The sequence below is a fragment of the Balaenoptera physalus genome, assembly GCF_965194825.1.
Source record: "Balaenoptera physalus genome assembly, chromosome: 7".
Taxonomy (NCBI): Eukaryota; Metazoa; Chordata; class Mammalia; order Artiodactyla; family Balaenopteridae; genus Balaenoptera; species Balaenoptera physalus.
Window position 1 is genome coordinate 120,772,175 of NC_138886.1, and position 24,761 is coordinate 120,796,935.

A 24,761-nucleotide genomic window follows, 5' to 3' on the forward strand; every position below is an offset into this window, starting at 1 on the left:
ACTCAGTGAAGTAAAACAAAAGCTTGGGTGGACAGAAATTGTGTGATTTCAAACCACTTAAGATGAATCAGTGCTGGGCAAGAAAAACGCGGTAGCGGAGGGACAGAAAGAGGAATCTTTTAAACAAATACAGACGAAGGAGCACCGGCCTTGCCCCAGTGAAGGCCTGGGGAGGAAGCAGACCTCCGCCGTGTCCGAGTCTGGGCCGGAGTCCATATGCCCCCGGCGAAGCTCAGGCGGGTCAGCCCGCGGGATGCGCACGCGCGGATGGAGGGCACACCTGCCCGGCGGGCCAGATGGGCGGGGCCTCGTCCGCGCGCTCGATTCTGGGGGCGGGGCCTTCCCTATATTTGTGTGCGCCGCGGCGCGGAGAGGTGATTGGTCGCCCTTGAACCGGAAGCAGTCGGCGTCGCACGGGTTCTCGGCGGGACGGGTTTTTTCCAGCAGCGGCTGCAGGATGGTGGGCAGCGGCGGGAAGCGCAGGCCCGGCGGGGATGGGCCGCAGGTACCGCGCGGAGGGCCGAGGGCGGCCGCGGGTCCGAGGGCGGCGCGGCGCGTTTGCCCCCAGGCGGAGCGGAGAGCGGCGCCTCGCGTCCCTGCGTCCCCCGGGGGCGGGCCCGGGGCGGGTTACAGCCCGGGGTTACCCCGGGGCTACCCCGGGGCCGGGTTGGCGCAGTCAGGGGCCCTCACCCGGGGGGCGGGTTGACTCAGCCCGGTCCCCCCACACCACGCTCCCCCAGCTCTCTGGTGCGGCCGGCCCCGCCGAGTGTAGAAAGAGCCGCGGACGCCCCGGAAGGAGGGCGTCCCCGAAGGCGGGAGACGCGGCGGAGGGGGGGGCCGGGCGCAGCGCCGAGCTCGGCCGCGGGGAGGCCGGGGTGGGGACGGAGGGGCGCTGACCACGGAGGGGCGTCTCGGCTCAGGCTTTCCTGCGACCTCACACGTCCTGTCACCACTGCAAGAGCAGCAGGGAGTCAGGCAGGAAAGAAGTAGAGGTTTCCAAAACTCCCTCTGGCTGCGCTGTCAGCTGGGTGGGGTGAGACGGTGCAGGAGGGCCGCGTTCTGGGCGTTCTTTTACCCCAGTCCTGCTCTCCAGGAACAGAAGGGTAAAGGATAAGGGCAGCCCCTGAAGGGCACAGGCATCCTAAACTCTAGTTATTAGGGATTTGGGGATGCAGCTAGCTTGTGAGCTCAGGCAGGAGCAATGAACTACTTTGACAGAGTGTTAGTCTTAGAAATAAAGCATCAAAAATTACGATGCGTCTACAGAGACTATGGCCAACAGTAATAGCCAGCATTTACGTATTCTGTGCTAGCACTGTTCTGTGTATTTTTACAAATAATTTATTCCTTGTAACAACCCTATGATAGAGGTACTACATGGGCCTTTTTTTGTAGATGAGAGAACGGCACAGAGAGGTTAGGTAACTTGCCCAAGGTGACAGAGCTGGAAATGGGAAGAGTCAAGAATCAACCAGGGCAGCCTAACCATTATGCATCACTGCCTTTCAGCAAGGTAGATTTAAGGCTCTTCTTTCTAACATCTTAAGTTTGAGCCAGTCTTTGGAAGTCTCACCAAAGGCGGGCATACACACAGAGAGGAGGCTGGGTCAGGACGTGACATGCTCCTGCTGTTATGTGTTTGCAGTTGGAGAGACAGCATGAAGTGGTTGGATCTGCTGGGGGGCCAGCCCACCTGGGGTTAAATGCCTGTTCTCCCACTTTCTAGTTAGGGGCCCAGGGGAAGTCACCTAACCTCAGTTTCCTTGTCTGTAGAATGTGGATAATAGAATCTAGCTCATAAAGAACTTCTGAGGACTAAATGAGTTAATCCATAGAAGGAGTTTAGCACAGTGGCTTGATACCATAGTAAGTGCATAACAAGTAGTTATTACTTTTTGTTTTTACTGTTATGTTTATTACTGTTTGCTATTATCACCATCAATTTTTGGATCCATATTTGAACAGCCTTTTTGTTCAATTTAATTTTTTATGACCTCAGATAGACATGTTATAATCCTTGGCGTGATACACTGTTATTCTTGGTCATGGTCCTGTTTTACCTTATTTGTTTAATAACAGGACAAACACCTGTGAGGCCATTGCCCAGGCCAAGCACTGAAAGGCTGACCGTGGCTCTCCATCTTCATGTTGCTCACCTGTCCTTTCTGCCTGACTCCTTCCTGTCGACTCCATTCGGTGTAGCTACGATCCTGAACTGTTTGTTTTCCTCTGTCTTCTTTTTATGGCTTTATCACCCATGAGTTTATGCCTGAACAGTATTTTTGGAACTTCATAAAAAGGCTATCATGCTGCATATAATCTTCAGGGACTTTTTTCTTCATTCAGCATTATATTATTAAGATTGATCCATACTGTGTGTGGCTCTATTTCCTTTTCACTAAGCGTAACATTCCATTGTTTGAAAGTCCTGTAACCATTCTCCTGGCAATAGGCATTTTCATTTGTCCTGTTTTCCACTCGTAAAACAATGCCATCAGGAACATTCTTGTATATGTCATCTGGTTCATAAATACACTTTGCAGACTTTGAACGATACCCAAAATAACATCAGTAAACTCGAGCCTGCTGGAAGAATGTAAATATGAGAAACATCAGGTTAGAATTTCTCAGTCGTGACCCCTGTAGACACCGGGGCCAGATAGGTGTTTGTTAAGGGGCGCCTCCTGTGCACTGTAGGACGTTAGCAGCAGCCCTGGCCTCTACCCACGGAACGCCAGCAGCACACACATTCACACCCAAGTTTGTACAACCGACAAGGTCTCCAGATACTGCTCAACGTGTCCCCTTGGGGGCAGAATACCTCCGGGTTGGGCAGCACTGATGTACTGGTAGATGGGAAGGAAGGGCAGGAAGGAAAGGATCCAGGTTCCCAGAAAGAACGACACGCACGGCCGCTCCCAAGACTGAAGATGCGTGCCCTCCAGCCAAGCGTTTTGTCTTTGTGGGAACAGGTCACAGATGTCATAAGCATCCTAAAGCCTAGCATACGTACAGAATGAACCTGTACTGCAGAGCTGCTGGAGCTGAGTTTTACAACCTGGTCTGGCCTTAAACGACCTTTTCTGAAAGCATTGTTTTAACCGGTAAATCCCCTTGCATCCAGTTATTTCTGTCAATTTGCTTCTGGTGTGGTCACTGAGTCTATTTAAAGGAAAGGCATGATGACATCCTGTTTACCAAAACAGGGCAAAACCTGCCATTTCCTTATTCCTCTTTTCCTGCTGTTTACCTTTTCTTTTATACTTCTTGGTTTTTTGTTTTCTGCATTTCCATTTTCTTAGGGAAATATGTTTAAAGAGTTGCTGTGTGTGTCCCTCTTGACACCTATGTATTATAAACTGTTCTTTCCTTTTTTTCCTCACCCAAAAGAATCCCCAGATTTTACTCAAATACCATTTATAGAGTTTTAAAGGAAACACATAGAGTTGGGGAGAACAAAAATGAGCAATATAATTAAGCAGTCCAAGTTGCTGAAATTACTTTGGGAGAAACAAAGTTTTGTGTGCGGATTTTCAGTGTGAAAAAGCAGTCGCCGTGAAGAAGGGTAAATGCTGTGAAGCTGACGTGCCCAGTGACCTTCGAAAAGAAGTAGAAAGTCATTACAGGCTTTCTCTGCCTGAAGATTTCTATCACTTCTGGAGGTTCTGTGAAGGACTTGCTCCTGAACAGCCAGCTGGTGAGTTGCTCCAGAATCTTTCTCTGGCTTCTGCCAGTGGAAAAGACAGTAGGAAACTGGACCCAGGAGCTAAACAGTTCATGGAAAAGGAACTTTTCCAAAGGTTTTTCAAATGAGAGAAATAAAATGTTATACTAGCAAAGGTACATCATTTCACAACATGCTTTGATGAGAGTTTGAAAGAAAACAAGCACGTACTTCTGTGTGTTCCAGGACTTTTAGTATGACTTAGCAGTGCAGCTCCTAGGAGCTTGTCTTAAGGGTTAGGTGAACCCAAACTATGTTAAATGATACTGAAACAGAAAGCAGAAAATGGCTTAAATGCTCATCAGTTACACATCTTTCAGTGGACATATATAGTTTTAAAAGAATCAGGCAGAGTTTTTCTTCCTTTTTTTTTAAAAAATTAATTAATTTATTTATTTTTGGCTGTGTTGGGTCTTCGTTTCTGTGCGAGGGCTTTCTCTAGTTGCGGCGAGTGGGGGCCACTCTTCATCGCGGTGCGCGGGCCTCTCACTATCGCGGCCTCTTTTGTTGCGGAGCACAGGCTCCAGACGTGCAGGCTCAGTAATCGTGGCTCACGGGCCCAGTTGCTCCGCGGCATGTGGGACCTTCCCGGACCAGGGCTCGAACCCGTGTCCCCTGCATTGGCAGGCGGATTCTCAACCACTGCGCCACCAGGGAAGCCCTCAGGCAGAGTTTTAAGCGATGACAAAGTATCATGCCAGGAATATTTCAAACGAAAAAAGGAGAGTGTGTAGCATATGCTACCATTAGTATTTTTAGGTCAAGAATACACACACACACACAGATCCCTACATACTTCCAATGTGCGTATACTATCTCTGAAAAGGTACACTAAAAACTGATAATGTTGTAACAGTTACTTTTCATTGTTACCCTTTTGTACTGTTTAAATGTCTTCACATGAGGTGGGGGGAAGCAGTCCCAGAGACTGCTGACGAAAATCTGTACTGGGAGATAACTGAATTTTGGCAGTATATCAGAACACTGCAACCATGCAGCAACTTCTCTAAAAGTACTCATGGATGTGTACAAACATGTGTTAGCAAAGATCTTCACTGAAGCATTGTTTAGAATAAAAAAGAAACAGCAAATGCCTAGCAGTGGTAGAGTAGACATATTAAAGAAGCATTTAGTAGCACGGGAAACTATTCAGAAGATTTAAATGAGGACAGGATGAAGAACAAAAAAACACTACAAAACGGCATGATCTCCCTTTAAAACATCTATATATTTATATCTGTTTGTAGAGGGGAGAAATTAAACTGTCCCCATGCCTTTTTTTCACATTGTTACCTCTTCCAAGAATTTTCTTCCTCTCTCCATCCTCACCTCCTTGCATATCCAGGTCCTGCCTGAAGTGCTTGCCTCCCTCTTAGAGAAGCACGAAGGCCCATCTGATGCTGTAAACGTGTACATTTGAACAGACTTGATGACTGATCTGTGGATGGAAAAAGAAGCTGGGCTCATCCAAGATTAGGGTGAGCCAGATGGATGGTCAAGGAGGCAACGAGTCAAGAGTGATGATAATTAGCTGAGGTGGAGGGAAGGGGAAGGAAATACTTTCATTAAACACATTTTTAGTTAAATTATTCGTCCTCATGTGCTGTCTGTTGCCTCTCCCTTGGTCTGGATGTGCTACAAATATTTGAGGCCGACAGCAACATAGTATTGAGACAAGGTAAAGGTTTGCAGCGCATAGGAACACAAAACAGTCTTGTTTTGGCCAAAATAAGAAACAGCAGGAATGTTTGAAATGTCATCAGTCGTAAAGTTAAGAGGAAATCCTAAATGTAAGTGCCACATCTTCATTGCTCTGATTTCTTTTCCATTGAGTATTTACAACTAACATCTTCACATGTAACTAAAGACTTCTTTCTTTTCCTTTAGAAGCTCTTTTTTAAGACAACTGCTTAGAAATATTTTCTGAATGAAAGGCAGTATTTCCTATCTGCCTCCAGAAAGGCACTGTCTAAATAAACATATTTAATTTATAGATTCGCTTTCTGCAAGCCTTGGACTTCGATTAGTGGGTCCTTATGATATCCTTGCCGGAAAACATAAAATGAAGAAAAAGTCAGCAAGCTTGAATTTTAACCTTCACTGGAGATTTTACTATGATCCTCCTGAGTTCCAGACCATTATTATTGGAGACTGTAAAACTGAGTTCCACATGGGGTATTTCAGGTAAAGGGTCTTTTCTTCTCCTAAAATACAGCTACTGTCCCTGTAACGAGTGTAAGCAGATGTTCACTGGCTTCACCCAAGGTGAAGGACGTGTACCCTCTCCTGGTGGGTACACAGGCTGTCTGCCGTTCTAACCTACTAACCTAACCTGGGATGGGTGAACTCGTTAGGCTGAACCTCTCCAGCTTTTCCTCTGTAGTTACAAACTTTTTTTTTCCTTTTGAGTTCAGAAAAGCTCTTTTAGCCTAGGAAAGGTAATTTAGAGCAGCTGCTGTGACTTAAGTTGGCCCTGTGCTTCCAGGGGCCGTAGAATTAAGAACGCGCTTTGGAGGCAGGCTGGTCCTCCTACTTATTACCTGGCTGACCCTGTGCCCGCCTTGCCTGTGACTTTCTGCGACTCAGTTTCCTGTCCTGTGATCATTAGACACGCCTAACGGGAACGTTCGGAGGGTGAAATGATACATGCAGGAAGCTTAGGCTGTTAGAAGTAGAGCTGGGGGTGGGGGGCGGCTCCCCCACTTGGAGCGGCGCTGTCGCTGACAGCGAGGCGAGGAGAAGAGGACGTGGAGGAGGTGTGCAGGGGTGCCAGGGAGCCGTGGACGCGCGGGGCTGGGAGCTGGGGCACCTGGGTCTGCTGGCTTCCTGCCGCCTCCGGGGCCTCGGCCGAGTCGCTTCGTCTCTCTGTCGGTTGCCTCAGTCGTAGAGTGAGGGGATTCGGTTATAGATGTGAACCCGCTCCTTTCACTGCCAATGTTTTATGATCCTTTCTGCCCTGTTTCTTTTGGTTTTTCCACCTTTCTTTTTTTCACAGACTGTTAAACTGGGGTAGAGATGATTGTGTATAATTTCGCCTCCTTTTGACAAGCTTTATTCCCTCTTTCTTTGTATTCAGGTATAAAAATAACTAGGTCCTAAGAATCTTAATTTTAGGTTCTGTTATTTATATAAATAAGATTTGTCATAGATATTCCTAAGAAACCTAGAGCTTAAACCTGGCAAATTCATTGGCAATTTTTTAAAACATGCAGATATAATTCGTTGTTTATAGACCTAAAATTCTACTTTTCTGATAATACAAATTATGGGCAGCTAAATTTTTAATATCTTTTGCTTAAACAGGGATTCTCCTGATGAACTTCCTGTATTTGTCGGTACAAATGAAGCAAAGAAAAATTGTATAATTGTTCAAAATGGAGATAATGTGTTTGCTGCAGTCAAGTAAGAAAATGTTTTATTTCAGTATGTCTCCTATTTATATTGGTTTACAATTTTTGTACTGTATCAGTCCGTCTTTGAGGGCAAATGAGGTAACCAAAAATTTCTAGATACCTGGAGATCATTTACATGACTTTTGCAGGCGTCTTATCCACACTTCAACTTTTCGCCAAACAACAGACCTCTTTTATAACTAATTAATAAAAATACTACTTAATCTTGACCTCGTTTGTCCCATGGCAAACTCAAAAGATTTTGTAGGCATCTTAGGTCAAACACAGTCTCGAAGAGTTCGTTCCGAGAACCCGTGGTGTGTGGTTGAGAGGGAAGGTTGAGCGCGGTGAAGCCACGGTGGGCACATCGCAGGGGCTCCCCGCCGGAGCGCCAGCTGCGCCGCACGAGTGCTCCGGCACCGCGTTGTCTGCCAGGACCTGCGCCGGTGAGAGGGGCGCCCTGCCCGCCGCCCCTCCCGCCGGGAGGCGGAGACCTCTGCGTGCGCGGGTGGGGCCAGAGCTGGACCTCCACGCCCGCCCCCCACCCCCACCCCCACCCCGAGGTCAGGGCCCCGCGTCTGCAGCCGGGTGGGGCATCGGCCCCGCCCGCAGCGCGAGCTGAAGCGCAGGGTGGGTGGGGCGGCAGCGCCGGGGCGGCTCAGAGCCCAGCCAGGGAGCCGCCCGCGGTGCGCGGACACGGACACCATCCGGAGCCGCCGCAGCAGCTGGGCCGTGGACACGCTAATAAAATGAAGAAAGCACCTTCATCACCTTGAGCAAAATAAATAGACCATGTTTTGCGTGACCTCTTTACCCTTTTTTTTTTTTTAATTACTTGATGTATTTATTTGTTTTTGGCTGCGTTGGGTCTTCCTTGCTGCACGCAGGCTTTCTCCAGTTGTGTCAAGTGGGGGCTACTCTTCACTGCGGTGGCTTCTCTTGTTGCAGAGCACGGGCTCTAGGTGTGCAGGCTTCAGTAGTTGTGGCTCACGGGCTCTAGAGCGTAGGCTCAGTAGTTGTGGCGTGCGGGCTTAAGTAGTTGTGGCATGCGGGCTTAAGTAGTTGTGGCATGTGGGCTTAAGTAGTTGTGGCGCGCAGGCTCGTTAGTTGTGGAGTGTGGGCTTCAGTAGTTGTGGCACACGGGCTTAAGTAGTTGTGGCTTGCGGGCTCTAGAGTGCAGGCTCAGTAGTTGTGGCATGAAGGCTTCAGTAGTTGTGGCTCGCGGGCTCTAGAGCGCAGGCTCAGTAGTTGTGGCGCATGGGCTTAGTTGCTTCGCGGCATGTGGGATCTTCCCGGACCAGGGCTTGAACCCGTGTCCCCTGCACTGGCAGGCAGATTCTTAACCACTGTGCCACTAGGGAAGTCCCTACCCTACTTTTTAAAAAGACTTTCATTCCCTGTGATTTAATAGCACAAATTTGCAGTAAACAGAACTCTAAGTAGATCAGTGCACCTGCTGGGCTGCTGTGTGCATGCTGGTGTATCTAAAGGGCGTGGGAGATGTCCCAGAAAGCCTCTTTTTTCTCTTCTGATAACTGAAATTTATAGAAAACGTTGCTTGCTGTTTATAATTTATAGTTCTTTACACCCTTCAGATTTATTATTGAATTTAAATTGGTGCTGTCTTTATTGGAAACAACTATAGTTATTTCCTTATTGTCTGTCTCTTGCACTAATGTGTAAGTTCATGAGGGCAGAGGCTTTTTCTTGTGCACAGCACCTGCCTTGTAGATGCTCAGTGAATCATTCCACAAACACTCTGACAGCAAAAACAACTAAGTTTTCATTAGTCCTAGTGGTCTTACAAAAAAAAAAAAGAAAGATACAGTTGTTATCAAAAATAATGCAAGATCGTTCTGGTATTTTTTTAGCTTATTGGAGAATACAGAAAAGGAAATAGAAAACAAAAATACATTGGTGATTTATAACTTAGGTGAAGACCAGCAAGTGAGTATATTTGAGTACCTAATGCTATTTCACACAAAAAATGTTTTGCACCTCCAATAATTTATCTCAAACATAAAGGTAAAAAGGTTATAATACTTTCAAGTGTTACAGTATATATAGTATACTTTTTTGAGACTTTACTTAAATCAGCTAATCGAAACAATTTCTATATCAGCCTCAGTAATGTCTTTTAAGGCAGACTGTTTGTTATACACAAATTATTTTTATGCCCAGGGAAACTAGTTCTCTTTGTGTAAGATTTAATAGTAGCCAAAGAAATGCAAATTCAGCTAGCAGAGATGAGTAAAGATTAAAGAATGGTAATACCCAAGGATGGTTAGGGTAGAAGAAACCTTTCTGACATGTGTTAATTGGTAAGACGTTTGTGGAAAGCAGTTGGAATAAGGTTGTTTAAATATTTTTTCAAAGATTTCTTAACAGATAATGAACATTGCCAGCTAATATGCTATACCTTAAATCAGTTTTTCCATTTCTAGCTATTTATCTGAAGAAATTTTGGATGGGTACACATAAATATCTGTGTATATTTCAGATTATTTATAAAAAGGAAAAATTAGAAAAAACATACATATCCAGCAGTTAGAGAAAATTAGGTAACTAAATAGAAAATGTCCATAAAGTGTAACACCAGGATATTGATCTGTTGTTTTGGGAAGGAGTTGATACCTTATGTGAAGAGGTCAAATAACAGAACAGTGTGGAACGGTTCCCTTTTCACATCCTCTAATGCACATGGAGAGAAATCTAGATAGATTGAAAGTTTTAAAATACTTACCTTTGGACAACAAAATTAGGAATGATTTTCTTTTTATTCTGTTCTTTTCCCTAAAATAATTGTAGCAATAGTTTGGACCTCACATACCTCCTAAAAGGTCTCAGGGGTCCCTGGGGTCCACAGACCACTATTTGACCACTGCTGTTTAGTTAATGGTTTCAAACCTGACTACACACGGAAGGCTCCCCGGCCTGTGGTTAAGAGCTTCACCTCAGCTCCACTTCTGCATGTCTAGAGCAGGACTCGGGAACGTTCTTTAAAAATACATGTTCCAGGCGTATCTAAGTGTGGATATACTTAGAAATCTCAAACCTGTACGTCTATAATTCTAATTCTTAAGTTTAAAAAATTCATTTCAAATGAACGTTGTAAGTGAATGAACATTCATTTTAACGAACATTTAATGAACGCTTCCTTTGTACGGGCCCAAAGACCATTGAAAACACTTGGTGCGTAGTACCAGAGTACGTGTAGGCAAGATATCAGCGCTTGGGTTGAGACGCGCTGCTAAACAGTCTCTTTTCCTCTTGTCTGCACCCCCCAGTATTCTCTGCCACCCTGCGTTGCTGTCCTGGGTACTTTCAACCAGGAACCCAGGAGGTTCTGACGTGTAGTCTCGTTTAAAACCATTAACAACAGCTATCAAACAGTGGGGTGTGGCCCCCCAGGGGTGCCTGCCCACTTCCCAGGAGGCCTGTGAGCTGCAAACTCTGGGTGATGACAGAGTCGTTCTCACACCAACAGCACAAAGGTGGAGGTGGGAAGCCCTGCTGGCGCCGCGACGGGGTCGGGGCAGTGGGCCTGGTGGGTTATCACAGCTGGGACGGGACGCGGGTGTCACTGCGGAGGTCCGTGATGACACAGTAAAGGCGGATCGGATCCGTGCCGCTGGGCACGTGTCTTCTTAACGTCCTGTGTGACGGGAGGGGAGGTACGGAAAAGGCACTTCTGCACACTTACGTGTTAGGGTTTGTCTTGAGGAAAAAGGTCTTGTGAGGCCGAGTTGTGAGCCCAGCTTTCTTCCACTTTGCTGAAGAGAGAGACTGGCAGACACTGGCTACTCTGACATGTGTTTGGCCGGCGTTGTCTCAAACGAACCGGTGAAAACAACTGACTGTGTTTGTTGCCAGTGTTAAAATTTAAGATTTCAAAAGCAAACATTAGAATTGGGGAGAGTTGTGACCACCCTTGTGAGCTTGACAGCTTCTCACCTTCTGAAGACTTCGCTAACGAGGTTGGTGGTACTATTAACAAATGTGGTTTTTTCATATTGTGATAGAATGGAGTAAATCAGATACAGTGAAAGGGGTCAGTCTTTGGGAGATGTGCATAACTTAGTGAGCCAGTGTTTTCTGCATGACCCAGACTGCAGGACTCACTCAAGGCTCACAGTCTCCCATTAGGTTTAATGGGACAGCACAGAACGTTCTGGCTGTTTCCGTGTGCACACTGCAGCAGAGTATTGGAGAGTAGGTTTGAACCTGAGAGACAAAAGCTTAATAAACTGGAATGGAAGTGGCCCTATAATGTGGTAAGGATGAGAAGACCAGTACCGAGGGCCGTCAGGAGAGGTGGACATCTTCTGAGCGGGTGTTTCCCGTGGGCCTGATGAAGGCGAGAGCCTCCCGGGAGGAAGGGTGCTGTGGACAGAGAACAGCACAGTGAGGACAGCAGCCCCGGGGCCCTGGCGTCGCCGGTGTGCTTCGTATGGTTGTCGTAGACAGAGCCTCTTGATACGCGGCTGGTGAGGTTGAAGGTGAGGTTTACTGTGACACTGTGCTGTAATCATGAGACTGTGATTTTGGTGGTCTTAGCTTCTGTGGCACTTTAATCCACACGCACTAATTCTGTCAACTTGGGTAAGTTGATTATCCTATGTGCCTCAGTTTCCTGATCTGTAAAATGGGGATCAGAATAGCACCCACAGCGCCCAGCCCATAGCAAACTGCTGAACGTTAGTGGTGGGCAGGAGCGGGTTTCCTCCTGGGAGCCTGTTAGTGGCTGCAGGAAGGGGACCAACTGTGTCCAGCTGGGCACTGTTTCCAGCTCTTCCTTTCACTCTTGCTCTGATGGCAAAAGTCTTTTTTTTTTTTAATTTTTATTGGAGTATAGTTGATTTACAATGTTGTGTTAGTTTCAGGTGTACAGCAAAGTGAATCAGTTACACATATACACATATCCGCTCCTTTGTAGATTCTTCTCCCATATAGGCCATTACAGAGTACTGAGTAGAGTTCCCTGTGCTATACAGTAGGGCCTTATTAGTTATCTATTTTGTATATAGTAGTGTGTATATGTCAGTCCCAATTTCCCAATTTATCCCTCCCCCTTACCCCCTGGTAACCATAAGTTTGTTTTCTACATCTAACTCTGTTCCTGTTTTGTAGATAGGTTCATTTGTACCTTTTTAGATTCCACATATAAGTGATATATGATATTTGTCTTTCTTTGTCTGACTTAGTTCACTCAGTATGACAATCTCTAGGTCCATCCATGTGCTGCAAATGGCATTATTTCATTCTTTTATAGCTGAGTAATATTCTTTAGCCATTCCTGTGTCAGTGGACTTTTAGGTTGCTTCCACGTCCTGGCTATTGTAAATAGTGCTGCAGTGAACATAGGGGTGCATGTATCTTTTCGAATTAGGGTTTTCTCCAGACATATGCCCAGGAGTGGGGTTGCTGGGTCATCTCGTGACCCTAATTTTAGTTTTTAAAGGAACCTCCATGCTGTTTTCCACAGTGGCTGTACCAGTTTGCATTCCCACCAACAGTGTAAGAGGGTTCCCTTTTCTCCACACCCTCTGCAGCATTCTTAACATAAAATTATTTCCGTAACTGGCAATAATATGTTGTACTATTCACATACCTTTAAAAAATATTTTGAATTGTGCTTTTGTATCAGCTTATAAAATAGTTTTGCTTTCCTTTTATATTTTTTAAATTTATCTTAATGCACATTTGAAGGTAACATTGAAAAGAATCTGCTGATGCTTAAGTATTCTAAACGTCCTCTGGCTCTTTAAAAGTAGAAAATCCTTTTTGGTGTCTCCACACTCTTTTCTTCTGTTAGACTTCTCCAAGGCGGTTTGCCAGATCTTAGCATCAAGCGATGGACAGAAACTTAGCTTAACCTCATTTTGTTAATACTGTATGTCTTTGTTGTAGACATTCCAGAGATAATACAGACAAATCTTGTTTGCTGTTTCTGTGACTGGCAGCTGTTTATTAATAGTGCTTTTCTCTTGCTTGAAGAACCTGTTCGGGATTTTGGGGGGCTCTGGTGGTGGTTCTGTAGTCTTTCCCTTGCATGGAGTTTGATGTCTGTCCCCGTAACTTCCCAAGGTCTGTGTGCTTAGTATAGTGGCCTGCATACTAATGAGGGCTTTTACTTCTTTTTCAGATTATTTTTGATGAAAAAACTTAAAGAAGTAACAGATAAAAAGAAAACTAGTCTCTTGAAAACCATAGATGAGAAACTCACAGAAGCAGCCAGAGAACTGGGGTTCTCACTGGAACAGAGAACCGTGAAGATGAAACAGAGAGATAAGAAAGTATGATTTACGTCTGTTAGTCTCTGACTCTTTTGCTGTTTTAATAGGGGGTTTTCCTCTCTTGATTCCTCCCCACCTGCACCTTCTCTCCATCTCTCGCTGCCCTGTCCTGGGGAGAGCTGGACGCTGCCCTCGCGGGGCTCCCTCGGAGGCTGTCCAGGATCTGGCCTGGGAGGTCCTGCAGGTTGTCGGCCAGGCTGGGTCACGTGACGCAGTGCCCTTGCCGCGGGTGCAGAACTCAGCCAGGCCTTCTCGCTCGTTAATCTTGATTTACCAGTTTCTCCTGTAGAAGAAGAGTGAAAGTGGCTTTGCACATAATATTTGCTTAAATTTCTTCTTCTTCTTTTTTTTTAAATTATTTATTTATTTATTGATGACTGACTGACTGTGTTGGGTCTTCGTTTCTGTGCAAGGGCTTTCTCTAGTTGCGGCGAGCGGGGGCCACTCTTCATCGCGGTGCGTGGGCCTCTCACTATCGTGGCCTCTCTTGTTGCGGAGCACAGGCTCCAGACGCGCAGGCTCAGTAGTTGTGGCTCATGGGCTTAGCTGCTCTGCCGCATGTGGGATCTTCCCAGACCAGGGCTCGAACCTGTGTCCCCTGCATTGGCAGGCAGACTCTCAAGCACTGCGCCACCAGGGAAGCCCCGTTGAATTTCTTTTTTAATGGCTAAGGTCTGTTGACTTCGTGCCAGGTGTTTTGGGGGTAGATGTGCAAAGGTCTGCCTTACGGTGCCTTACAGTTACAGCCCCTCAGGCAGCTGGCGTTTGAGAGCCGTGTGCACTGAGGTGTGTGAACTTCTCCAGGAAATGGTGCGCGAGGAGGCCCCTCTCCTTGCCTTTTGGAGCCCAGCGCCCAGCGCTTCCCTCGGTGCCTGCAGTGTGAGTGGTTTTGTAAACAGCAAATACTTCTGGGTTTTGGATCCTTTGGGTTTTTCACTTGTAAGTTAATAGAGGAGCTAGAAGAATTCTGCCCCGGGGTGAATGAGAATCGTAGGAGTCTGTCCTCATCACCCTGGAAGGAGGGCATTCATCGCCGGAGTCAGGGCAGCCGGCCCCTCGGCAGTGTCTCCTGTGTGTGGCTGCTTCGTCTGCACGTTCTAGGCCAGGTAAAGTGCTGGTTAACCCGGAGTAAACGAGTGCTGGCAGCTAAGTACGTCAGCTTACTTAGGTATTGAAAATCCTACTTCAGTGCTTTTTCTGATCTCGACTCAGCTGCAGGGGTGATGTTCTGATAAGCTGTAGTCACTGCATCGCAGTCTGATCAACTCTTTCCTTAGTCCTTGAGATCAGAAGCAGTTTCTAAAAATGTTCATTTGAATGAAACTCCTTGCAATGGGGCATTTTTCAGTTGCTCCAAGATTTCATATTGCCATTTCACCTTTCTAGTTTTCATAGGGAGCCTCTCCCACCTTATAGGGTAGGAAGGGGAGCATTTCTCACCCCGTTGTGACGTATCCTAACTTGTCTTGACTAAAGACTAAGCTTCTCTGAGCAGAACAGCTGCCAGCAGCACATTCTGTCATCAACAGTAATTTCAGATGAGATTTCATTAATCCTTCCCCATAACTACAAATTAGATAGGAGTCTAATCTAATCTGAGTCTTAATCTAAACTTATTAGATTAAGTTTCATAGGAATGTTTGTCCTGGCCCCCTCCCCCCATGAGATTTCTTTTTAGTGTTTGTTCTTCTTATAAAAATAGCTGGTAAACACAAATTCAAAAACAAATTTCTAAGACAACCATGATTTTATCTTCCCAAAGACAACATGTGGTGATAATACATCCAGATCCTTTTCTATTATAAGTTTATTGTTATTGTGAGATCTTCATGGAATAAATATTTTTCTAGTCCTGAAAAAAACTCAGCCCCACCAGTATATGTGAGTTAGTGACTTGGTCCTTACGTGTGAAAGTAGCACGTGCATTCTAGGATAGTGGAGCTCTCCACGGCACACTGGGAATGTGTGTGTTTATACCAGCCGTGCCTTGTAGTGCTTCGGCCCCAAGTCCTCGTGAGCTGCTCATTCCACCCCTGCGACAGGCAGGCAAGCACAGTAGGTTTGCAGAGGCTTTGCTCCTCGTGCAGAATTTTACATGACAGATCTGAGACCTAAGCTCACATCTTTCATAGCTAGCATTCCTTTCACCCGATCTGACTCACTGGCTATGTGCCACTTTACCTTTTCTAATACCTAGATGGCACTTTTAAAATCGACATTGAGTTAATGTTGCTGTAAAATGAGGGTCCATCATTCTGTCCACCTCTGGTTCTGATGCCTCACAACATCACCCACCCTTGTGCAGGGTTTTCCTAAACTGGTAATCTGATTCTTCGTAATAAAATTAGGGTTCTGATGCTTTACTAATAACTGATAGCTCTTTATGGACAATTAGTACAGTTTCTCATCAGTGAAAATGCGTACACGGCATGGTTTTGTCGGGTGTCGGCCTGAGTCGGGCAGAAGACAGTCGCCCCGTCACTCTGCCCTTTTGCATTCATCGTTAGCACTGCTTTGTGAACACACTGTGGTCATCACTCCACGTGCTGCATGGCAGCTCTGCCTCATAAGGGTGCTGTGCTTATGTTCAGGGCTTAGGCTGCTGAAAACTCCACACACGCAGACAGCCTGCCATAAGTAACCGTTCATACCTTTACTTGCACACTTACCTGATTATTTCCTTAGAAGAAATTCCTAGATGTAGTATTGCCAGGTCCAAAGTGGTTTTTAAAAGAAATCTATACAGGTATAAAAAAAAAGAGAAGTGTGTGTGTGTGTGTGTGTGTGTGTGTTTTCTCTGTTTGCAGAACCCCCCCAGGAGTTAGACTCCTTCGCACCCCACCTGCAGGGCTGTGCGCCCCCTTCCCTGGGCCCTCGCCGGTGCTGGTCTTAACAGTCCCTTTGGTCTTTCCATCCTGAAAAGTATAAAATGATCGACCATTGTTTTCATCAGCATTTCTCTGATTGTAAAGGACATTAAATCGTTTTCATTTCTCCCCTGGCCATTTATATTTCTTCTGTGAACTGCTTGAACTTTGCCCCTTTTCCTGTCAGGTTAGAATTACTTGTGTTTTCATTTGGGTGTTAAGTCTTTTCCATTATTTTTAAGACATGCTTTATAGTTTAAAGACATTCATCTTTATTAACTTTATTGTTATATGTATATATTGCAGATGTTTTTCATCATTTAATTTGTGTTAATTTTGTTCTTGGTTTTTACTTGATTTTTAAAAATTTTTTTTATCTTTGGCTGCATTGGGTCTTTGTTGCTGTGCACGGGCTTTCTCTAGCTGCGGCGAGCAGGGGCTACTCTTTGTTGTGGTGCGCGGGCTTCTCACTGTGGTGGCTTCTCTTGTTGCGGAGCACAGGCTCTAGGCCTGCGGGCTTCAGTAGTTGCAGCAAGCGGGCTCAGTAGTTGTGGCTCACGGGCTCTAGAGTGCAGGCTCAGTAGTTGTGGCGCACGGGCTTAGTTGCTCTGCGGCACGTGGGATCTTCCCAGACCAGGGCTCGAACCCTTGTCCCCCGCATTGTGAGGCGGATTCTTAACCACTGCGCCACCAGGGAAGTCTGATTTTTTTTTTTTTTTAATGTAGTCAAGTCTATAAGTCTTTTCCTTCTCCAACCCAAAATCATATAAAATATTTGCCTTTTCTTCTAGTAGTTTTATGGTTTTATTTTTATATTTAATCCTGAAATCCAACTGCAAGTTATTTTGGTATTGGGAGTAAGATACAACATAACTGTGACTTCATTTGTTTTTTCCCAAGGGGTGAGCAGTTGTCTTGGGACTTGTTTGGAATAACCTGTCCCCTGTGTTGCTTAATGAAAGACAGTGAAAGCAGCGAGAGGGTGGAGAGCTGGTACAGAGACTTGGGGGCGAGGACCTTAAAACTGAGAGCGTCCTTCCCTCGGGAATGTCACTGGACTGCACAGAGAGATACTGGAAGCAGATGTTTTGTTCAGGAAAGACCTAAGAAAGAATGCCACTAGTGTAAGAGGAAAACACAGACTGGAAGGGTTATGATGGGGGTTGTGTTTGGACCTCTGTTTGTCTTTGAAAATTAACACTTCAGAAAAGCTCACCGGTTTATACTGTTTGCCTCCGTGAAGGGCACCACAAAACTAGAAACTGCCCTACTTTGGGGAAGTTTGCTGACGAGCCTGAATTTTCCAGGTAGAAATGGGGGACCTGAATTTCACAAGATGGAAAGGAGTTCTGCCCTCCATGTCTTCCTGCTGACAAAAACCATTCCTTCTCCTGCAGGGCCCAGTCCCTCAGGCTCTCTGCCTAGAAGATCCCGTGGCCGTGGATGGAACTGACACCGCGCCCTGCTTCCTGTAGTGGGACGCAGGGCACGGACTTCCAGACAGCTGACACAGTTAATAAAAGCCGGCTGTTTCACTGTCGTAGTTACTTCAAGTGCTTGACTTCTGGCTAATTTTAAAGGAAAGAAATAATATTAAACTTGTGCCCTGGGGTCCAAATTTACTGAAATAAAAGGGCATTGAATGTTGCGTTTTGGCAGAAGTCTTGAGGGTTTGTTTGTGTGCTTTGTTTTGGGGGTTTTTTTCCCCCTGTTGTTGTTTTCGTCTATTTACGGTGACTAAATTTGGTTTTTTTGTTTTGTTTTTTCCTTTTATTTAGGTCGTGACAAAGACCTTTCACGGGGCAGGCTTGGTTGTCCCAGTAGACAAAAATGATGTGGGATACAGAGAGCTCCCTGAAACGGATGGTAACGTATTTCTCACATGAACATGTGCATGTGCGTTAATGTATGCGGAGAAAGGTTTCCTTACGTTGAGAAGTAGGTGAGGACATGTGCCTTTTGGGGGACAGTCACCTCCCCTTAGTGAAGAAGGGCTCAGGCTCTACGGTCAGTGAAGCCTGAACTGAAGCTGGGTTTGCTGCTGTGTTGCCTTAGCAAGTTATTGAACTACCCTGAACCGTGGTCTTCTTCATCCACCACAGGGTTAGTAATGGTGAATACTCTCCGTAGGGGTGTTTGGGGTGTAACTGAGCATGTAAGGGCTTAGCACACTGCTTGCCTGATAGCGCTCAAAACAGAGTATTTTTACAAGTTTAAAGAATGTGAACCTCTGGTCTAGGTGACTTTTTCTGAACTATTTCAGAACCTTTGACATTGTAGCGAACAACGTACAGTATAGTGAGATAGCACGCGTTTGTATAGTGCTTTGTGAGCAGTCTTTCATCTGTATGTAAGTCTGTTTAGCTTTTAGAAGCCAGTGCTGAGTTACTTCATCTGTAAGTATAAAAACTACACAAAATCTAATTAATTGCCACGTTGAAAAGAGAGGATGAAATCGCTTCTCAGCTCCCCCTGCCCACCCCCCTTTACGTGAGCACCTCCGAGGGCACCACCTTCTCGTCACCCTGCTCGCTTGGGGGCAGCGGGGTGAGGGGCACTCAGCGAGAGGGAATTGGAGGCGCCCCTGCGCAGCACGTAAAATGCAGGCCCTCCCTTGTTCAGAACAGAGCTGTGGCCCCGGCTGCCCTCCGCCTGGAGGACTCCCAGGGAAAAGCACTGCATGTGGGCCCCGCGGTGGAGGAGCTGAACTTGTAGTCTGGCTTGGTTTTAACTCACTTCGATGTAAAAACTGCAGCAGCGTTAAGTTTTTCCTATATTGACCATATGTAGAAATGATACTGTTTCGGATATGTTGGGTTAGACAGCTTAAAACTACTTTCACATTTCTGTTTTGGTATGATGCCAAGGTGGGTGACACACGCAGCCTGTTGCACACGCGCTGCACACGCTGGACCTTCCTGGACCTCCTCCCTGAGGCTGGAGGGGAGAGGGGCTCTGTCCTGGGGGCGGGGGGCAAACCCTGGTCTTCGCCGCCTCCCTGTGAGCCAGTCCACCCCGCGCTTTAGCGGCAGCTTTACTATCCTGCTGGGGAGATGGAGGGCATTTGTTACAGCGATCGCGGTGGGTGTTAAATTGCAGTGCCCTGGGTTTTATGTCCAGGGTCACTTTTATCTACTTGTACTTTTTTCTAACATTCTAGCATTAGATCCTTCCGTGGTTTAATTATTTTTGAATGAGAAGTGGTAGCAGACATAGTTAAGGATCTAGTGTCTCACTGTTTTGTTTGCCAGGAGGTGTAAGTGGCTGGCGGTCTGTGGACGGGTGACAGCGCTCAGCGGGTCACAGTGAAGTCTGCTCCTGACCAGTTTCCCCTAAGGCTCTCTACACATAACACTGTAACGGGGCCCGGGGGGTACCATTTATTGAGCACTGGATCGTGTCGTGGTTGACGCTGTCAGGGGATGTGTACACAGTGTTAACTTAATCCGCACCCAGGCCTTCACAGCGGGTCTTATTCTCACATCTGGGAGGTGGGGACCTGAGGTGTGGCTCTGACTGTTGCGTGATCGCCGAGCTGGCGGCCTGACTTCCCTGTGCTGCAGCCTGTGGCTCCGTGTCGGTGTGCCGGGGGTGGTGGCAGCGGGAGCAGAGCAGCAGCAGGTACTGAAGTGTAGTGATGGTGAAGGCTGCTTACACAGTCTCGCAGTTTGGGTTCTGTGAGGTGACGCGCTGCAGAATGTTGCTGGGGGAAGAACATGTCTGTCCTCCAGTAAACGTCACTGCTGTCTGCCCAGTGCAGTACTGCCTGCCACGGGGCAGGGGCCAGAGCGCAGCCCGTGACCTCACGCGCAGGGTGTGTGCCGGGAGCTCGCGTTCCGAGGTCAAGCCCTGGCAGCCGCTCACCGCTGTCGCCAGCCTGTGTTTGAGGTTAGTGTCAGTAGGTGTGTAACATCAGTCCCTCGTGCACGAGACTCGGCACCGCGAGTTCCAGGCGTGACCGTTCATGTCGTAACCGAACCTCGTCCCCGCCGGCAGGGCAGCCCCGTGTCCAGGAACGTGTCTTGTTGCTCTGAGTGAGTGACAGCCCGTCTGCGTTGTCGGATTTTCCCAGTTTGTCAGAAAGGAAGTCTAATTAGGCATCGTTCAGTGCCTTCCCTCTCACGGCCCTCGTGGGAGCTGACGCACCCTGGCATCCGAAAGCAGGGAGAAAAACGTTGAAAGTCCAGATAGAAATGTTAAACCACTCGCTTTTTTTTATTTAGATAAATGTTTGTTAGCAATTTTCTCTGTTCTCACCTCAGATTACACCTTGGCCGTAGCTGCACTTCCCCCACTTTGGTAAAAGTACTGGTAAAGGTTTAATTCTACAATGATTTCTTGTCTCTTGTATGTCTCTTTCTGGGTTTTGTTTTGTTAAGTAAGGTAGGAGGGGGCAAAACGAGCAAACTTTACTCTCTGTCTGGATTTGTTTTAATCCCACTCCTAGTGTGGATGAGCCCAGGGGTGGGCTGCACGTGTCCTCCGTCTCCATATTGTTTTTGTTTTTTCCAGCCATTTAAAAATGGAAAAACACTCTTAGCTTGAGGGCAGTTAAAAACAGGTGGGTCAGGTTTGGCCGTAGTCTGTGGACCCTGGACTAGCCCAGGAGAACCTCTGGAAGCTGCTGTGATTGCTGATTGCAGCTAGCGTCATCAGGAAACGGTCCCACTGTGCTAATACAGGAAGTCTGTTTTGTTAAGTAAGCCATTTTCATGCTTGAATCGTAAGTAGAAAACCCATAGAACGGCCGTTGTAAATTATAGTGCCAACCAAGGAGGCATCCGGTGCACTAGGACAGAGTCACGAGGAAGCGGCCAGGTCACCGTCTGCGCCACGGTGGTTACAGGTAACCCTGTGTCCTTGGTCTTTCAGCCAGTCTCAGGAGAATCTGCAGGACGATCGTGGAGGCCCCCAGTGATGCTGAGAGGCTCAAAGCTTTTGCTCCTGTTCAGGAGATGATGACTTACGTGCAGTTTGCTAATGACGAGTGCGATTACGGGATGGGGCTGGAGCTGGGGATGGACCTCTTCTGCCACGGTTCCCACGTGAGTGAGCAAACCCTGCCCCCTCCTCCCTCCCCTCCGCCCTCCCCACATACGCACTCCTGCTCATTGCCGTCCCCACGTCCAGCATGCGCAGGGTATGGATTCAGTTTGAATTTCAAAATGAACATTTTGAAATGATTTTTAAGCAGATGTTGTGAGCATATTTTTTATTTGAAGTTCATCTTGTACTCTGGCTGAGGTGAATGACCCGGATGTTTTGCCCAAGTGACTTATTAGCTGCGTATACGGCTGTCCCCTTCACTGGGTGTGGACACGCCTTCCTGGCTCCGCCTCTCTTTCCGTGGGGGGTTGGTTCTTGTGCGTGAATTCCTGGATGACGAGGAAATGCTGGCTGTAAATGTGCTTGAAATTCTTTACAATAGAGGAGAGGCCGTTTCACCATGACCTCCCTGCTCATCACGTAGGAGGAACGAACGAGGCAGTTGCAGGAGGCCGCTGAGCCGCGGCTGGCTGGGGGTCGGGCAGGCGGGAGGAGTGGCGGCTCCGGCAGGCTCCCGGCTGCCCCGGCCTGAGTCCCGTCTCCCCGGGAGTAGCCGTGTGAGCGTGGGCCGTGCTCCCCGCACCTCCGCGCCACCCGGGGCCCTCCCAGGCCGTCTGCCCGCTGTGGAGACCACCTAATTCTCCCTTCACCTACCGTGTCACCTGCGGCACAGAAGGAGCCCCGGGTGCTCAGGGCCACACGGGCAGGCGGCTCCTGCGTCAGCCTCTACCCCAGAAGCCGACTGCAGGCTGTGAAGTGCAGGGCCACCTGGAGACGCCGCGGGGCTGGAGCAGTGCCCCGGGCGCCCCCGACCCCCCAGCCCCCCGGGCCTCACCGAGTTCCCTTCCCACTGGGGCCTGAGCATTTGCGTGTCTGATCGACAGTTACTGGGTCAGGCTGACGCCGCTGTCGGGGGAGTCTTCTTTGGGGACTCTGTCTTCCTCGTGTAGGGCTGGTTGGTTGTTTGTTAGCAGTAAAAATAATCAGAATGGTTAACAGCCAGAGTCAGTCAGTGACCGGTCAAAATAGTGCTTGACCAGCTTCACAGAAACTCGTTGTCTTGAGAATCCAGCAGCACCTGAGAAGACAAGGGACGGTGAGGCGGGCAGCAGGCGCCAACGGCGGCTGCCCTCCCTTGTCCTCGGAGCGCGTCTGGGCCCTTGACAGACGGAGGCAGCGACCTCAGGGGCGGAGGCTGACATGGGGCCCACGTGGGGAGAGAAGGAACCGAAGACACGGAGTCCTCAGTGCGATGTGAAAACTCCCATTCAGCTCCTTATTCTGACAGCGTCAGCTGACGGAAGTGATGATTGAAGTCTTAACTGGTGGGGACACGCCGCCGAGAAGGAAAAGGCATCTGAGCGTACTGGGGGCAAAAGGGGGTGAATAAATCGTATCTGAGGGAATAAGGACGCTTACAGTTTTCACCTGCTTTTCTTCTGAGTTTCCTTCAAGAAGTGCCCTTCGTCCTGAAGAGCTGCACGACTGCCCCAGGGACGGTGCCAGGCGCTGTCTCAGAACTCACTGTTCTCACGCAGACGAAACCCAGCATGTGGGGAGTGGGCTTTGTCAACAACTGCTTTTTCTATTTATTACCTGCTGCGTCCGCTGGTTAATGTCATCTTCTTTTGTTTTTCAGTATTTTCATAAAGTTGCTGGCCAGCTTTTACCTCTTGCATATAATCTGTTGAAGAGGAATCTCTTTGCAGAAATTATTGAAGCTCACCTGGCGGACAGAAGCAGAGAGGACGTGGACCAGCTTGCAGCATGAGTGGGAGGTGCCTTTCTTTCGCATACAGTATTTCAGAGCTTCAGTATGAAACGTGATGTTTTGTTTTTAAGGAGTACAGAAAATAAATGGACAGAAGCATTTGCTAAAAACTTTTTTGAAGCTCTCGTGGCTGGTTTTCTTTCTTTCACGTGCACTCAGATCATCTGCATGGTGATGCCCTCATCACGTGTGAAGAGGGGATGCAGCCACTGTGGTCCTCTCCGACGTCATCATAGGATGTCACGCCTGACACCTGTGGACGAGCACGTGGTCCTCTCCTCCCAGGAGTGAGTCCTGCTTCAGCGTGTAACACGTGGGCAGCGAGCAGCGTGTCTCTGGGACTTGAGTTGACAAGCGCTGCAGCTGTAAGCACTGGGCTTGTGGACAGCGGGGGAGGGGGCACAGGGCAGCAGACTCAGGACCCGCCCCAGGTCCTCCACAGCTGCATCTGAACAGCACCTGCAGGCACTCCGGGCCTTGCCCCACGAGCGTCCACTCACTCTGTTAGGTCCATTCCTTCCAGCAGCGCTCCCTGGGCTCAGTCTGTACCTCCCAGTCGATACAGCATTAGGATGTCGACACAGTATGTAGCCACTATACCATTCAAGTTTTCCATTGGGTTTCCAGTACAGTGTGTGGGCAGCTGTGTTTGACCAGCTTCAGATCCTTCTTCAACCTGACAAGACGTCCTTCACCTTAAAACCTCAGCGCTCACAGTGAAACACAAAATAGCAAACTGGATTGGGCCAAAGGGCCCCTTAGTGAGGTTTCCCTCGTGAGGTTCAAGGTGGAAAAGCCCACAGGTCACCTGGCTCACCCCCCATCTTGCAGGACTGACTGGACCTGCCCACAGAACTCCCAAAAGTTAACTGTGTCAGCCGCCTCCTTAGAGCCCACCTGAGACCCGGACTCTTCGTGGCAGGAGGGCGAGGAGACGGGCAGGAGTTTGACGGGGGCAGGACTCACTCCCTGGTGAGGCTGTGGGCTTTAAGGTCCCTCAGTAGCACAAACCCTTGAACACACACGTTATCTGTTAACCACAGTGGCCCGCACTCAGCAGCAGGGGAACGGTCTGGAGAACTGCTTGGTGAGATGCCCAGAAGTTGGGGAGCTCTGACTTCTGGGGTCGCTAGTCCCCGCTGCTGCAGCCCACGTGCGGCAGCCATCCTCCTCCCCATGGCCGTGCTGCCGCTGTGGGCAGTTAAGACTCAGCTGATGGCGCCTCCCCCTCCCTTTCACTCCCGTCCAGGAACGTCCACATCCTGACAGCAGGGCTCCCGTTCTAAGAACGGACACAGTTCCGTTACGTGAGGCCCTGCCTGCAGCTACCTGGGCCCATCTGAACGCTGAGCTGCTTTATGTTAAAACGTGACAGTAACAATTAGCTCACACGTGCTTTGATTCGGGAAAAACCAGATCACGTTTGGTCTTAACATAACCTTTTAAGAAGCTCTTGAGCTTTTTCCCACAGATTTCTTTAGTTTCTAGGGTGCTTGTCAGTACTGTGGCAGTATTCAGAAATAGTTAACACATTTATCTAAAATACTGATTACGAAACTCAAGTGTCTTCCATTAAAACGGTTTGCTCAGCTAGAAATCCTAGGTTCCTTTAACTTTGCTATTTGTTGATCCAACAACCTCAAATGTAAGTTTTTAAAATCTGCC

At 47.9% G+C, this 24,761-nt stretch overlaps 1 protein-coding gene across 2 annotated transcripts; it reads left to right on the plus strand.

Annotated features, from left to right (window-relative positions):
- The first annotated feature begins 363 nt into the window (after positions 1–363).
- Positions 364–23,211, plus strand: HPF1 (histone PARylation factor 1). Of its 2 annotated transcripts, XM_082468992.1 has the most exons (8): positions 364–505; positions 3,538–3,697; positions 5,719–5,908; positions 7,028–7,126; positions 13,262–13,412; positions 18,058–18,145; positions 21,152–21,324; positions 22,965–23,211. In XM_082468992.1, the coding sequence occupies exons 1-8, from the start codon at positions 458–460 to the stop codon at positions 23,094–23,096; spliced, it is 1,041 nt and encodes a 346-aa protein (XP_082325118.1). In that variant the 5' UTR covers positions 364–457; the 3' UTR covers positions 23,097–23,211. The 2 variants fall into 2 exon arrangements, with proteins under 2 accessions (XP_082325118.1, XP_082325119.1); XM_082468993.1 differs by lacking the exons at positions 3,538–3,697; positions 5,719–5,908; positions 7,028–7,126; positions 13,262–13,412 and having other exon boundaries at positions 392–505.
- The last annotated feature ends 1,550 nt before the right edge of the window (positions 23,212–24,761 follow it).